The sequence below is a fragment of the Diospyros lotus genome, chromosome 11, assembly GCF_014633365.1.
Source record: "Diospyros lotus cultivar Yz01 chromosome 11, ASM1463336v1, whole genome shotgun sequence".
In the NCBI taxonomy this organism is placed as follows: Eukaryota; Viridiplantae; Streptophyta; class Magnoliopsida; order Ericales; family Ebenaceae; genus Diospyros; species Diospyros lotus.
In genome coordinates, this window is record NC_068348.1 from 28,721,641 (window position 1) to 28,735,789 (window position 14,149).

At 34.7% G+C, this 14,149-nt stretch overlaps 2 protein-coding genes across 5 annotated transcripts; both read right to left on the minus strand.

The window, feature by feature from the left end:
* Nucleotides 1-1,097: 1,097 nt before the first annotated feature.
* Nucleotides 1,098-7,666, minus strand: LOC127812659 (F-box/FBD/LRR-repeat protein At1g13570-like). 4 transcript variants are annotated; one of them, XM_052353153.1, is made up of 3 exons: nt 7,329-7,666; nt 1,902-2,728; nt 1,098-1,795 (listed from the first exon to the last, which is right to left on the minus strand). In XM_052353153.1, the coding sequence occupies exons 2-3, from the start codon at nt 2,718-2,720 to the stop codon at nt 1,295-1,297; spliced, it is 1,320 nt and encodes a 439-aa protein (XP_052209113.1). In that variant the 5' UTR covers nt 2,721-2,728; nt 7,329-7,666; the 3' UTR covers nt 1,098-1,294. The 4 variants fall into 4 exon arrangements, with proteins under 4 accessions (XP_052209113.1, XP_052209111.1, XP_052209112.1 ...); XM_052353151.1 differs by having other exon boundaries at nt 1,902-2,775; XM_052353152.1 differs by lacking the exon at nt 7,329-7,666 and adding an exon at nt 3,557-3,968 and having other exon boundaries at nt 1,902-2,775.
* Nucleotides 5,213-7,331, minus strand: LOC127812664 (F-box/FBD/LRR-repeat protein At1g13570-like). Its single transcript, XM_052353159.1, has one exon. The coding sequence runs from the start codon at nt 6,499-6,501 to the stop codon at nt 5,740-5,742; it is 762 nt and encodes a 253-aa protein (XP_052209119.1). The 5' UTR covers nt 6,502-7,331; the 3' UTR covers nt 5,213-5,739.
* Nucleotides 7,667-14,149: the final 6,483 nt, after the last annotated feature.

The window sequence follows — 14,149 nt, forward strand, 5'->3', positions numbered from 1 at the left end:
TTTTTTAACACATACAGGTAAATTGCACTTAAATTCTAGTAATTTTGGTCATTCGTGTAAAGGCTCATGTGGTATAAAAAAATGTCTTTAGAGATCTCTAGGGTTTATTTTTTTCTCAATAGAGACTTCTAGAGCTTTTTCAAAAATGTCTTTGTATAAGATGTTTAGATAAAAATAAATAAATTATAAAAATTTCTAAAAACATTTCTAATTATGAACTCTCCACACAAATAACTCAAATCATATAAGGTAAGGGATTGGAGACAATTTATCCAAATATAAAATGTGTTATATTATTTGTACAGTGTAAGTGTCTTATTAGGCTTATTATTGGATGTTTTTGAAAAATGCTTCGTTATATTTGCTATATTAAAACATTTTTATAACATGATATTTTGTTATATTTATTATATTAAAATATTTGTTGGCAATGTCTCATTAGACTTATGTCATTTTTGTTAAGCGATATCTAATTATATTTATTATAATGGTGTAAAAATGTGCCTCAAAGACACCTTTGAATGGCATATTTAAAAAATATTCTAAGATTTTATAATGATAATAAATATTATTTGTTGCATTAAGCTTGCGATATTATAACGTATTTTCAAAAGCCCTCACGGACATAAATGATTAAGGGCGAACACGAGTTGGAACCTAAGAAGTCTTTGAACTGTAACCACTATATAGCCGATTGGGATCCCGTGTTCAAATCTCGTCGCTAAATTCTGTAATTAACCTTTCTTACAAAAATCTTGAGAGTGAACTACGAGACCCTTAAAGTGAGGGATTTCATCTTTAAAACCTAAGATATTTTTAAAACCAAAATATTAACTACATATCGTATAACAAAAAAATAACATTAACTAAATAACTCGATTACAATATTTAGACAAAAAGTCTTGTACATAATAATAGTTATAATAAAAATAAGGTGCAAAATCAAGTATGAGATACCCACAATCTCTTCAACGTTAAAATTAAAAAAAAATGGTAATACAACATAAAGAACAAATCAAGTATTAATTCCTCTAAATGACATTGGTTACATGTGCTATAAATTTTCTACACTTTTTATTCATTTATCTATAATTCACTCGATTTAATCTCTTTGATTAGAACCAGAGATTAATTATAAACATAATGAATGCCTTTGAAGACCAGTAAATTATAAGGAAATTACACAACTAACATGGAAAACAAGAAAAAAAAAAAATATCAATAAGCTTTTTTTTTTCCTTGTCGTTTATTTTTTTCAAAATATATTTATACAAAAGAAGCGAAAGAACTAAAGTTAGTTTGGTAGAAAATGCATATCATAGTCATAATCTAGATCATCATCATCATCATCATCATCATCTTGAAATTCAAAGAAAACTTCTGCCAAAGGTGACAAACGCCTAAATTGTGTTACCGCCTTCCAAAACATCATCCTTTCGTGATCCATAGCATGAATTGGCTCAATAACCATTTTCTCTAGAGCGGGTGATGTGGTTAACAAAAATTTAACGAACTCCAGTTGGAACCCTCGTTTGCAGCAAATTCGCAAATCCACTTCTCGAAGCCGATTTAAAGAGATATCCAAGAATCCTTGCTCTTCAAAATCTTCTAGAATAGGCCCGACATGAGACAGAACCATGTCATTATTTACCCAAATAATTAATTTTTCCAGGTTTGGGGAGCTTCTAATTAAGCGGAGAAAACTTGAGACTGGCTTGATACCATCCAACTTGAGAACCTTAAGATGGCTCAAATCAGTTGGAAGTCTTCCTGGTACGCCAATTTGAGGAATCAACTAGCAACAGGACATGAAAATAAGAAACATGGCTTGCTCACCTCGACCCCAACAAGAAATTAAATAAATGAATAAAAGTGGTTAAACTAAACATACAAAGCGTTACCTTGAGGCGAAAAAACTTCAACTCCAAAAACTCAATGGCAGGAAGGCCAGCTAGAGTGACCCATACTTCTTGATACATGGAATGATGCAAATCAAGTGAAACTCTAGCAAGGTTAGGAGAATTTTTTAAACATATGTCACTAAAATCGCCTTCACAATACAAGCATCTAAGATTAGGGGCAGTGATTTCAAGGTAACCGAAGCTATCAGGATCACAGAAGCTACCAGGACGAACAAGATTCAACTCTTTAAGTAGTGGGCAATTGGAAATCAAACCAGAGAGGACCCCAGAATTAATGATAACATCATGAAGCTCTAGGGAGAGGAGCTTGCTAAATCCTTTAAATCCAGGAGGAGGAACAAACGAGCATAAATGTAGTTCCAAATGCTCCAACTGCAGACATGAAAACACTGAGGATGGCAACTCATAATGCACATATCTAAAAATATGAAGGATGAAATCCTGGACACCATTGTTTGATACAAAATTTATCAATCGATCAATAGCACAAATTCTGTTCCATTCAGATAAGTGTAGCTTGAACTTGAGTATTGGCCCACGATGGAGTAACAGAACTTGATAAATAATCAACAAAAGCTCATTTGTTGATGTTATCCTCAATTTTCTGTAGAATGCATCATCAAATACAAGTTCGGGAAGTGTCACCCAAGTATACCTCCATTTCTTTGACAAAACACTTGTCCTTACTGAATCATCTATTGGCATGCACGTTAAAATTTTTTCTATCACATTGCTTGGAAGGTAACTGATCCTGTCTGAAGTTGAGCCTTGCATTTTCTTCACACAACCATTCTGCATGTTGATAGCTGTTTGACAAGGTATCAACTCCTCAAGAGTAGGTTTTATTGAATTTCTTGCCACAAAAGGTAAAAGAACATCAAGAAATAATCATTATGACATCCACTTTATAATGCTATTAATAATCAAATTTTTCATCAGAGAGAGAGAGAGAGATCATCAGAGAAAGATCCGTGACACTCATCTCCTATATATATGGGCCTAATTCTTTCTCTAGCCTAATAAAACACCTCACAGATAGAAAATCCAGTCCCCTCCCCCTCTCCTAACAGGGAAAAAGAAATCAATGTCCAAAAACAAAAAGAATTCCAAAAGACGCACACAAAAGACATAAAAGGCTAGGTTTCATTGGCAAGAGCTTTCGTTTATCTTTTGATGTCTAATTGTTCAACAAATGATCATAACTTTGTGTGCTTGATAAGATAAATCGAACTTGTGCAATTGGGCTACTAAAATTATAAAGAGCTTTCTAACAACACACACACACACATATATATATATATAAATCACTGTTTTTCTTTTCAGAAAAAAATGTTGTTGTGGTATAACCCTCATCACAAATAACTGATGGAAAAAGCAAAATGTGCACGATTTTCACAGAATTTTCCCCTCACAAAACCGTTCAGAAATTTTCTTTCTCCTTTTTTCCATTTCTAAAACAGGATTTGTATATGGCGATAAGTTCTGAGACAAAAATCACACCAAAAAGAACAAAGAATAAAAAATCTGTCCGTCAAGACATGAACAGCTAACAATCAACATACAGCATCAGTGAAAACGACGCATACAGGTAGAACAGATAATGAATAGCAGTATATCTCGAGATTAAAGCCCACCTGAAGGGGAAGAAGCCTGCTGATAGAAACCCTAGCTCCCAGCGACAAAACCCAAGTTGAGTTCAATTTGGCAACCGCCGGATCCGATCCACGGCCCAACTCGTGGATTGGGCCAACAAAAGAGCGCCACGTGTGAGTGGCAGAAGGCTGTTAAAAAAAAAGCAAAACTGACAGCAGTAAAAAAAATTTAAAAACCGAGACGTCTCCTCCTCAGTTCTCTTCGACGGAGCAATTGACAAAATTAAAGCACAATGGTTAGAAAGATATAAATATATATTATTTAAAAATGTTTTAAAGTATAATATAATTAACCTTAATTAATTAATATAAGTGTTTAAAAACTAAAAATAATAAGTGATAACCATTGCAATGGTTGAGTTTTAATAAATGTACTTTATTTTAGAAAACATGCATTATTTTAATTTTAAAATAATTTTATTAATTAATAAAATATTATAAATATATGAAATATTTATCATTAATTATTTTAAAATTAAAATAATATTATAAAATTATTTTAATTTATACGTGCATGTCAAGGAGCTTCCTATACTGAAAGTAATCTCTCTGGAGATAAAGGTTGGTGGGTACTACTAGTCAAGAAGAACAAAAATAAATAAATAACATTATAAGATGAATATTTGTTCTTAGTGTCACGTAGTTAGTGTATTTTGTTCAAAGCCAGCCTCACTATTTGATTAACAAAAATATAATTCAAAATATAATGTCTCTAGACAATAGTACACTTGCATTGCATATACAACCGGATACTGATAAACTTGCAAGAAGACAGGAAACACTCTTGATACAAGACTGAAAAATGCAGTGTAAATACAAGCCACAATTTAATTATTTCCTCTGCCAGATGCTTTATTTATTTTTCTTTTTCTTTCTAAATTGTCTAGCAGCATTTAAACTCCTACTTTCAAATTTTTGAATTATATTTAGATAAAATAATTATTAAAAACCAATCAGAGCACGTGGTATGAAATAATTTTTGGGTGTACAACTCTATCCCATAAACCCATAAGTTACTCTCAGCAAACACTTTTAGGGTGAGGTTTCATATCGTTACAAGTGATATTAGAGTTAATCCAATATCAGTGGATGCAAGTTAAGAAATTATTATAAATTTCAGGGGATCTCAATTGAGATGTGAAATTTCTGACCTATGAAGGGTGCCAAATATTAAAGGGAGGGGACCATATTAGTAGTCCACTTGGGACATCTTGGGTATAAGCCACCTTTAGCTAACCCTTTTGGAGGCCTACCGAGGATGCCACAGATTAAGGGAAGGAAGGGGAGTTTTTTGTTATGGCCCAATCCCATATTAGTAGTCCCCTTGGGACATCTTGGGTATAAGCCACCCTTTTGGGGTTGAGGGCATGTGGTTTGGAGGAATATAAAATCCTATAATCAATATTGATTTTCAATTACTTGAAATTTTTATTCTTAAAAGTAATTGCAGCTAGACATAGAAGTTAAAATTTAGAAAAAAAAAAGAAGCAATCCTATATTAATTCCTAATTTATTCCAAGACTCCAAGCCGAGTGTTCATAATTGAAAATGATTTTTGGAGCTTCTCAAGTGTACTTGACTCCTTGTATTATAGAGATTGAAAAAAATTATATTTGTACATAATTTTTTTTTTTAATTTTATTATAAATAGACTATTTCTGTAATGTAAACTCACAACTTATCTTACATGCAAGAATAACTTTATTGTTATTAACCCAACCCTTTTCACAATTGAAAATGTTTCACATTCAACTCTTCTACACACTTCCGTCAAAACTCTTCTAACCTATTAAAATAAATGAACTCATGAAACTTTGATAGAAAAAAAAATACCCTTATTGTTGCTAACACGACTAGTTCGACAGCTGAAAATAACTTATATTCTAACTCTTTTTACAGCTCAATCAAAACTATTCTAGCCCACTAAAATAAATGAACAGTTCAAAGAAGAATGTAAAGGCTGAATTTCCAAAACAAACAGAGGCAAAATGCATTTATTGTCTCAATGGTCATCCACGACATGAAGTATTGTATTTGGCCAAATATATACAAAATTTTCATAATTAGGCCAAATACCAAGGAAGTTGCAACTTTCACAAAAGAGAAATAGGAGTGAGCGAATGTCAATTTGCAGCTGTTGCCTGAACTTGGATCATCATCATCATCTAGATAACTGAAGCAAAAAGTGTGAACCAGTTAGATACTTCTACTTCAATCAGCCAACTAATTGGAAGTCTAAGACGGGGAATGTCATTTTTTAAACATAGATAAGTGAAATCACAATATAAGCATCTAAGATTAGGGGCAGTGATTTCAAGGTAACTGAAGCAACCAGGATTAACAAGTTTCAACTCTTTAAGTAGTGGGCAATTGGAAATCAAACCAGAGAAGACCTCAGATGTAATGATAACATCATGAAGCTCTAGGGAGAGGAGCTTGCTAAATCCGTTAAATCCACGAGGAGGAACAAACAAGCAATAACGTAGTTCCAAATTCTCCAACTGCAGACATGAAAACACTGAGGATGGCAACTTATAAGGATCGCCTCCCATAAAATGAAGGACGAAATCTAGGACACCATTGTTTGATACAAAAGGTATCAACTGATCAATAGCAGAATGGCTTTTCAATTCAGATAAGTGTAGCTTGAACTTGAGTATTGGTCCACGATGGAATAACAGAACTTGATAAATAGTCAACAAAAGCTTATTTATTGATGTTGTCCTCGATCTTCGGTAGAATGCATCATCAAATACAAGTTCAGGAAGTGTCACCCAAGTATACCTCCATTTCTTTGACAAAACACTTGTCCTTACTGCATCCACTATTGGCATGCACGTTAAAATTTTTTCTATCAAATTGATAGGAAGGTAACTGATCATGTCTGAAGTTGAGCCTTGCATTTTCTTCACACAACCATTCCGCATGTTAATAGCTGTTTGACAAGGTATCAACTCCTCAAGAGTCGGTTTTATTGAATTTCTCGCCACAAAAAGTAAAAGAACATCAAGAAGTAATCATTATGACATCTACTTTATAGTGCTATTAATAATCCAAATTTTCATCACACAGAGAGAGATCATCAGAACTAGATCCGTGACATTCATCTCCTATATATATGGGCCTAATTCTTTCTCTAGCCTAATAAAAGACCTCACAGATAGAAAATCCAGACCCCTCCCCCTCTCCTAACAGGGAAAAAGAAATCAATGTCCAAAAACAAAAAGAATTCCAAAAGACGCACACAAAAGACATAAAAGGCTAGGTTTCATTGGCAAGAGCTTTCGTTTATCTTTTGATGTCTAATTGTTCCACAAATGATCATAACTTTGTGTGCTTGATAAGATAAATCGAACTTGTGCAATTGGGCTACTAAAATTGTAAAGAGATTTCTAACAATTCACACACATATATATTTATAAATCACTGTTTTTCATTTCACAAAAAAATGTTGTCGTGGTACATCCTTCATCACAAATAACTGATGGAAAAAGAAAAATGTGCACGATTTTCACAGAATTTTCCCCTCACTAAACTGTTCGGAAATTTTCTTTCTCATTTTTTCCATTTCTAAAACAGGATTTGTATATGGGGAGAAAGTTCTGAGACAAAAATCACACCAAAAAGAACAAAAAATAACAAATCTCTCCTTGAAGACATGAACAGCTAACAATCAACATACAGCGTCAGTGGAAACGACGCATATAGGCAGAACAGATAATGAATAGCAGTATATTTCGAGATTAAAGCCCACCTGAAGGGGAAGAAGCCTGCTGATAGAAACCCTAGCTCCAGCGGCAAAACCCAAATTGAGTTCAGTATTGTAGAGAGATATACCCGATCAGCAATGGAGGCGACGGCGCTGGGCTGGAGGCGGAGATGGAGGCGATGAAGGAGGAGATGGAGGCGACGGCGGCGACAGTGAGCTGGAGGCGGAGATGGAGGCGACGGCGCTGGCGCTCGAGGCGGCGACGATGACGAAGGAGTCGGCAATGGAGGCGACCGGAGAAGGAGATGGGAGGGAGGCGGCGAACAAAAAGAGAGAAGGGCAAAGGGATGAGAGAAGAGAGAAGGGCGAACAAAATGTAAGAGCTTAATTATTTCCTCTACCAGTAGCTTAGATGTTTTATTTATTTATTTTACTTTTTCTTTTTATTTCTAAATTGTCTAGCAGCATTTAAGCTCCTACTTGTAAGATTTTGCATTAAATTTAGATAAAATAATTACTAAAGAACTGAACAGTAAGAAGAATCGATTATTTGACAGAAAAATTATTTGAAAAATCAATCTAATTTGTGATAAAAAAATTATTTAAAAAAAATTGATGCATTTTTTGTAAGAATTGTCGTGTATAATAATAATTTTAAATATTTAAAACCAATTGATTCTGTTATAATTTGAATAACTTCAATTATTTTATAAATACATGGGTAACTTTTTATTCTTAATTTATAATCTAAATATTTGATCTTAAATTTTATTTTATTTTTATCATAAATTTATGCTAATATTATTTTATAAATTTTGTTTAATTGTTGGATTATGTTAATTAATATATTTGTAGGATAATTACTCAATTTTTGAATTAAAGAACAGAACAGTAAGGAGAACATGTGTTGGTAGCTTTTGAAATAAAATCAACACTCAGCACGCAGAGAAGAGGACCAGAAATGTAAAATCAGAAAATATAATTACATTTAAACTAATAAAATTAAGTTTTTCTCATCTCAGCACAACAGAAGCTCATTAGTAATACAAGTCAAACTCAAGTCTGTCACAAACCAGTCTACTCTGCTACAGTCTTTGGACAAGAATTCAGCAACAACAACAGAAGAGGAGCTCTGAAGCAGAGAGAAAACAGCAACAAACAACAGATATTGAGATCCCTAATGTTGAAGTTGCATTTGTCCTGCATTATTAAGTTATTGGGTCGTTACGTTGTTTATATATGGTTCGAATAGTTTCTTCCTTTGAGCTATCTTTTAAGAATTAGTTTTACCTAGTCTCATTTAACAGTAGTCAGAAGCTCTTTTTTGAAACAATTTGGCATGCCAGAATTCGACGACGATGAGAAAGTAATCTACACCATTGCCATTGCTGCTATCTTGGTAGTTTGAGATTTCTGCAAAGATAGAATGACTAGAAATTACCCAAAGCTCCTAGCCGAGCTGGAACAAACATAGGGGTTAATACAAAATAGACCCTATATAAGGAATGGGATTGAATTAGCTAAGCCAATACTTCAACAAATAGCCAAGGCAGTCTCTCCTTTCTAGTACAGAGTAACCAAAGATCAATTGAGCCACGTAATGTAAGACCAGTGAAGGCACCATCCACCATAGTTTCACACAAAATCAAGGACACATTAGCAAAGCTGAACAATTTTATAGAATTTGATGGCCAATATGAGTCTAGAGGTCTTTCATAAATCTTGTCGCTTTCCCCTCTTCCTTACTACATGAATCACATAGTTTGAACACCAGAAGATGCAGACTCCCATAAAAACATCAAAACCAACCCATTCATCTTGATGAAGTAGAGCACCACTTTTTTTAAGCTTAATTTGAAATTATCTATAAAGTCTGAAGGATATAATGGTCTTGGATATGATCAACCTGACTATCAAGTACTTTTACCTACATATAACTATTGCAACTTAAAGGGGATGTAACAAAATGGAAGTAACAAAATTCATTATAAACAGGGAGATCCAACAAAATGTGCCCATACGAAAGCCTAACATCCAAAGAAGAAAAGAATAAGCATTAAAATTCACTAGAAAAACAAATGCATAAGGACTATCAATCATTTCCAGAATTGATCTTCAATACATAGCCAATATATATATATATATATATAAGTTAAAATGGCACATGCTAAAAAGAATGTACTACTCATGTCTCAAGGCAACACATAAACAGAAAAATCAAGCTCAAATCTTATTGTTGTTGGTAAGACATGTTAAGCAAGGAAAACCACAGATACATATTAGGACCAATACTCGAAAGGGACTCCATGTACAGGGGTTTCCTTCTTTTGGGGCCTCCTAAATGATGTCGTTCTTATTAAAAAAATACTCAAATGGGAGAGATTTATTTTTTTTGAGGGAAGATGAATTTATCTTTATCAAAAAGAGCACCTTGTACAAATGTCTAAGGCTCGCAGAATTACTGCAGCTGTCTACTTGCACCAAAATTCAACATTAACTGCAAGAGAAACGAGTCTTTAGTTTATTGTGAAGGATACTTCCCCAACTCTTTACTTTCACATTTCTACCTTGTTACTTTTGAGTAAGTTAGCCGATCCCACATAGTGGGATAAATGCTTGATATGTTGTTATTTTATTGTTGTTGTTGTTGTTATTTTTGAATAAGTTCATGATGTTAAAATTAAAATCTCAAACATAATGGAGCTTCAAAAGTGATGCAACAAGAATACAAGGTATTTGAGCAGCTATGGAGTAAAGGACCTTATAAAGGCTCTTTCTACTTTACAAAAATGTCTCTTGACTTATTATTCCCACAAAATCATTGAGAGATATATCCAAACCCGATGTATGATCAACAACAAAAGTCTCAGATGTTTTAGCCCCCCTCTATCTCTATTTCCTACCCACAATGGTCCACTGTGTTGTCTTCACAATATTCATTGTCAATGGTTCGTTGGTATTCCCAGCTCTTCCGCACAATAATCTTGCATTCAAATAAGAGCATCCATACCCCAGGGTATAGGTCAAACGATTGGATGAGTAATATATCGATGTCAATCTGGTAGGTTGCGAGTTCGATTCTCGTCTTATGCAATGGTCAAAGACCCAACTTGCAATTTACCTCACCTAACGTAATCAAGGACACGGGCACTAAGAGTCACACAAGTACGATCATCCCAAATAAGAGCATCAATTCTTCATGTCCTCATACACATTTGAGAATGCATACTTTTTGTCACGATCCATTCCCATGTCAATAGTCTACTGGGAAGGTATTGGGCATGAAACTTGGTCTCGTAAACCCATAAGTCACTTTCAGCAAACACTTTTGGGTGAGGACCCATGTTGTTACAAGTGGTATTACTGTTTTAGAGCTAACCCAAGATTACTCTTATGTGAGTCTGTCAAGATCTTACATCCTCCTATTTCAGGCAATGTATAGCTAGGAGAATATATAGCTTTCAAATCTCATTGATTATTCCTTTGATTAGGGTGATGGTAGATTCTTAGGAAATTTTCAGATTTGGCAATGTAATTAGATCCTCTATGTATATATACACACACAACACGTGTAGTTTTCGATATACAATCAATAAAGAGATTACATTCATCATATGGTATCATAGCCAAGTTCTTAGGGTGTATATTCGACCTTCATCATCTCCATCCCACAACATGTCCCTTTGGCCTTTATTGCTAGCTATCCTACCCTCATCTATCGAAGGGTTTCTCTAGGTTCTCTCTGACTAAATCGATCGCCGCAACCACAGGTTCTGCCCACCAGAAGTTCAACGGACAAGAGCATTTCGTGGTTGTTTGGCTTACCATTTTTTATTGGAGCTTTTAAGTTAGTTAGTTGTTAGCATAAAAGTTGATAACATATTTGGATAAATATACTTTTAAACTATCAATTAATAGTTATGTGTTTAGTTTGTAAAAACTGATAAGCTGTCAAAACTTGACAAAAAGACTAAAATAGATATGATGTAGAATAATACAAACAAAAATTTATAAAAATACTATTATTTATAAAAAAATTATAAATTAATTTCTAAATATTAGATAAATTATACATACTTATTAAAAAATATATTAATATAATATATATACATCTTTTATTTTTTCCTTAAAAAATATTACCATTAATATATATACACTTACAAGTCGATTGGGGATGCCACCGGCAATGGAGGAAAAGGCGACGATCGAGGTTGGAGGTGGCACCTGATGGTGACGGCAATAATGAATGGGGGGTTGACGGTGCTAGACGGCTTGTGGTGGCGGATCTGGAACTAGATGCGATGATGGCATGACCCACCAATACGAGGCTGCTTGCAGCAACCTAGCTAGACAATGGCAACAGCGGTTATGAAGGAAGGGCGACGACAGCAGCAGCAGTAATGGCTGAAGCGAAGGGAAGATGATGGGGTACCAGCTTTTGAGGGCAGAATAGTCTTTTACTTGGTCAACATAGTAGCATTTTTTGCAAAAGCTTGGGGGTACCAGCTTTTGCAAAACAGTATTATAATAGGTTTAAAGTTATCTAGCTTTTAAGTTGATTGTTGTTACTGAACACTTAACCAAAAAACACTACATAGCTTATAAGCGATCAAATCGCTAAGCCAAACAGCCTCTTTAACATTAGATCCACATTGGCAGAGTATGCTCTGCTCGATTCCAACAGCATCCCAACCTACCTGACTCGTCGGTGTCAGGCGTCGAGCAACTTGAACACTCGAGCCAAATCGATGATCATCAGCCTTGGTCAATGAGTTCAATAGCCTCGGATGGTTGATAGTCGTGCGAGCCTTGTTCGCGAGATATCATCTGGTTCACATTCTAATCTTACCAACATGTGTTGTCTCTGCCATTGTTGGTACCATTCTCATCCAAGCCACCAGTTGATGTCGGCGGTTGTTATTGTCAGAACCTTCTTCCGATTTCAACAGACTAATCTCCTTATGCCATTATGTCTAACCACTCATTTTCTGGCATCAACAGTCCCACAAATCCCGTTTTAACCAATGACCCAACCAACCAACCATCCTCAAGAGAGTTACAAAATCTCCATGCCTCGTATAGATTGAACGGAAGGAACAATCTGAAGTTGTGACAATTTGTTCGTACATTCCTCAAAGGGAAGGAAAAGCTCAGCCACCTACTTGGTATGACCCCAAAATTTGATGATCTCAAGTTCAAAGCATGGGATGAACAAGAACCGATGGTTATGGCATGGCTATGGAATGCAATGGAATCGAAAATCAATGATACATGCATGTTTCTCTCTAATGCAAAGGAGATTTGAGAGACCGCCCAACAAGCATACTCCAAGAAGAATGACTAAACCCAAATTTATGAAATTAACGTCAAACTGATGGCTACCAAACAAGGTAACCTTTTTGTCACTGAGTATACAAATTTGTTGAAGAACCTATGGTAGGAGATGGATCACTATCGTTCCCTTCCAATGAAAGACCAAGAGGATGCTACCACTTTACAACAGTTTATAGAAAGGGATTGTATTTACGATTTCTTGGCTGGGCTCTGACGTAAATGTGATCAAGTTTGGGTGCATATTTTTGGTAAGGAATAACTGTCATCGCTGAATGAGATCATAACCATCATCTAGAGCAGAGGAGAGTCGAAAGAATGTAATGCTTATAGACCAAGGAGTGGAAGGATCAACACTAACCATACGAGGCAACAAGGACAACCCCACAGCCAAGCAAACTGCTACGCTGCCGGCAAGTAAAAGGTTTGATTCTAAGCCAAATAACCGGTCTCATCTCGTGTACAATTACTGCAAGGAGAATGGGCATGTCAGGGATGAATGCTATAAGCTTCATGGCAGACCCCAAGAAGCTGATCATGGATATGGTGGACAACGGAATGGGCATGCCAGGGATGAATGCTATAAGCTTCATGGCAGACCCCAAGAAGCTGATCATGGATATGGTGGACAACGAAATGGGCAGGTCAATCTATCCAAGTCAAAAGAGCTCCCTCCATCAAAGAAGGAGTTGGGATCTCAAGAATCCTCTAGCACAATGATACTTGACACATTGGACATTGAAAGGTTGAAGGCCTTTTTCTCGACTCTAGTATATCCTCCACCAACCCCGGTGTTTGCTCATTTGCACGATCAAGTATTGTCTCGCCTCTCATGGTTATAGTGCTTCAAATTCCAATCAATCCACATGGACAATTGATTCCGATGCAACTCATCATATGATCTTCTCTTCAAGTTCTTTCTCCCCATATTTAGTCAGTCAATTGGAGAATAAAGAGTACCATAGCATCATCAAAGCACGCTGATTATTGGATACATCAGCGCACCATCTTAGGTGGATCGTGTGTCAGGTTAATTAAAAATAAAATTTTCATTAATATTAAAATATGAGGATCAAATTAAATTAATTCTTAAAATAAAATAAAATTAAAAAATAATTCAAAGTTGAACATAAATAAGGCTATTAGCCCTAAAATTAAAGCACAATGTTAGCGCATCTAATCACACTGGTTAGAAAGATATAAATATATATTATTTAAAAATATTTCAAAGTATAGTATAATTAACCTTAATTAATAAAAGTGTCCTAAAACTAATTAATATAAAGTGTTTAGAAACTAAAAATTATTTTAATTTATACGTGCCTGTCAAGGAGTTTCCTATGCTGAAATTAATCTCTTTGGAGATAAAGGTTGGTGGGTACTAGTCAAGAAGAACAAAAATAAATAAATAACATTACAAGATAAATATCTGTTCTTAGTGTCTCGTAGTTAGTGCATTTTGTTCAAAGCCAGACTCATTATTTGATTAACAAAAATATAATTCAAAATATAATATCTCTAGACAATAGTACACT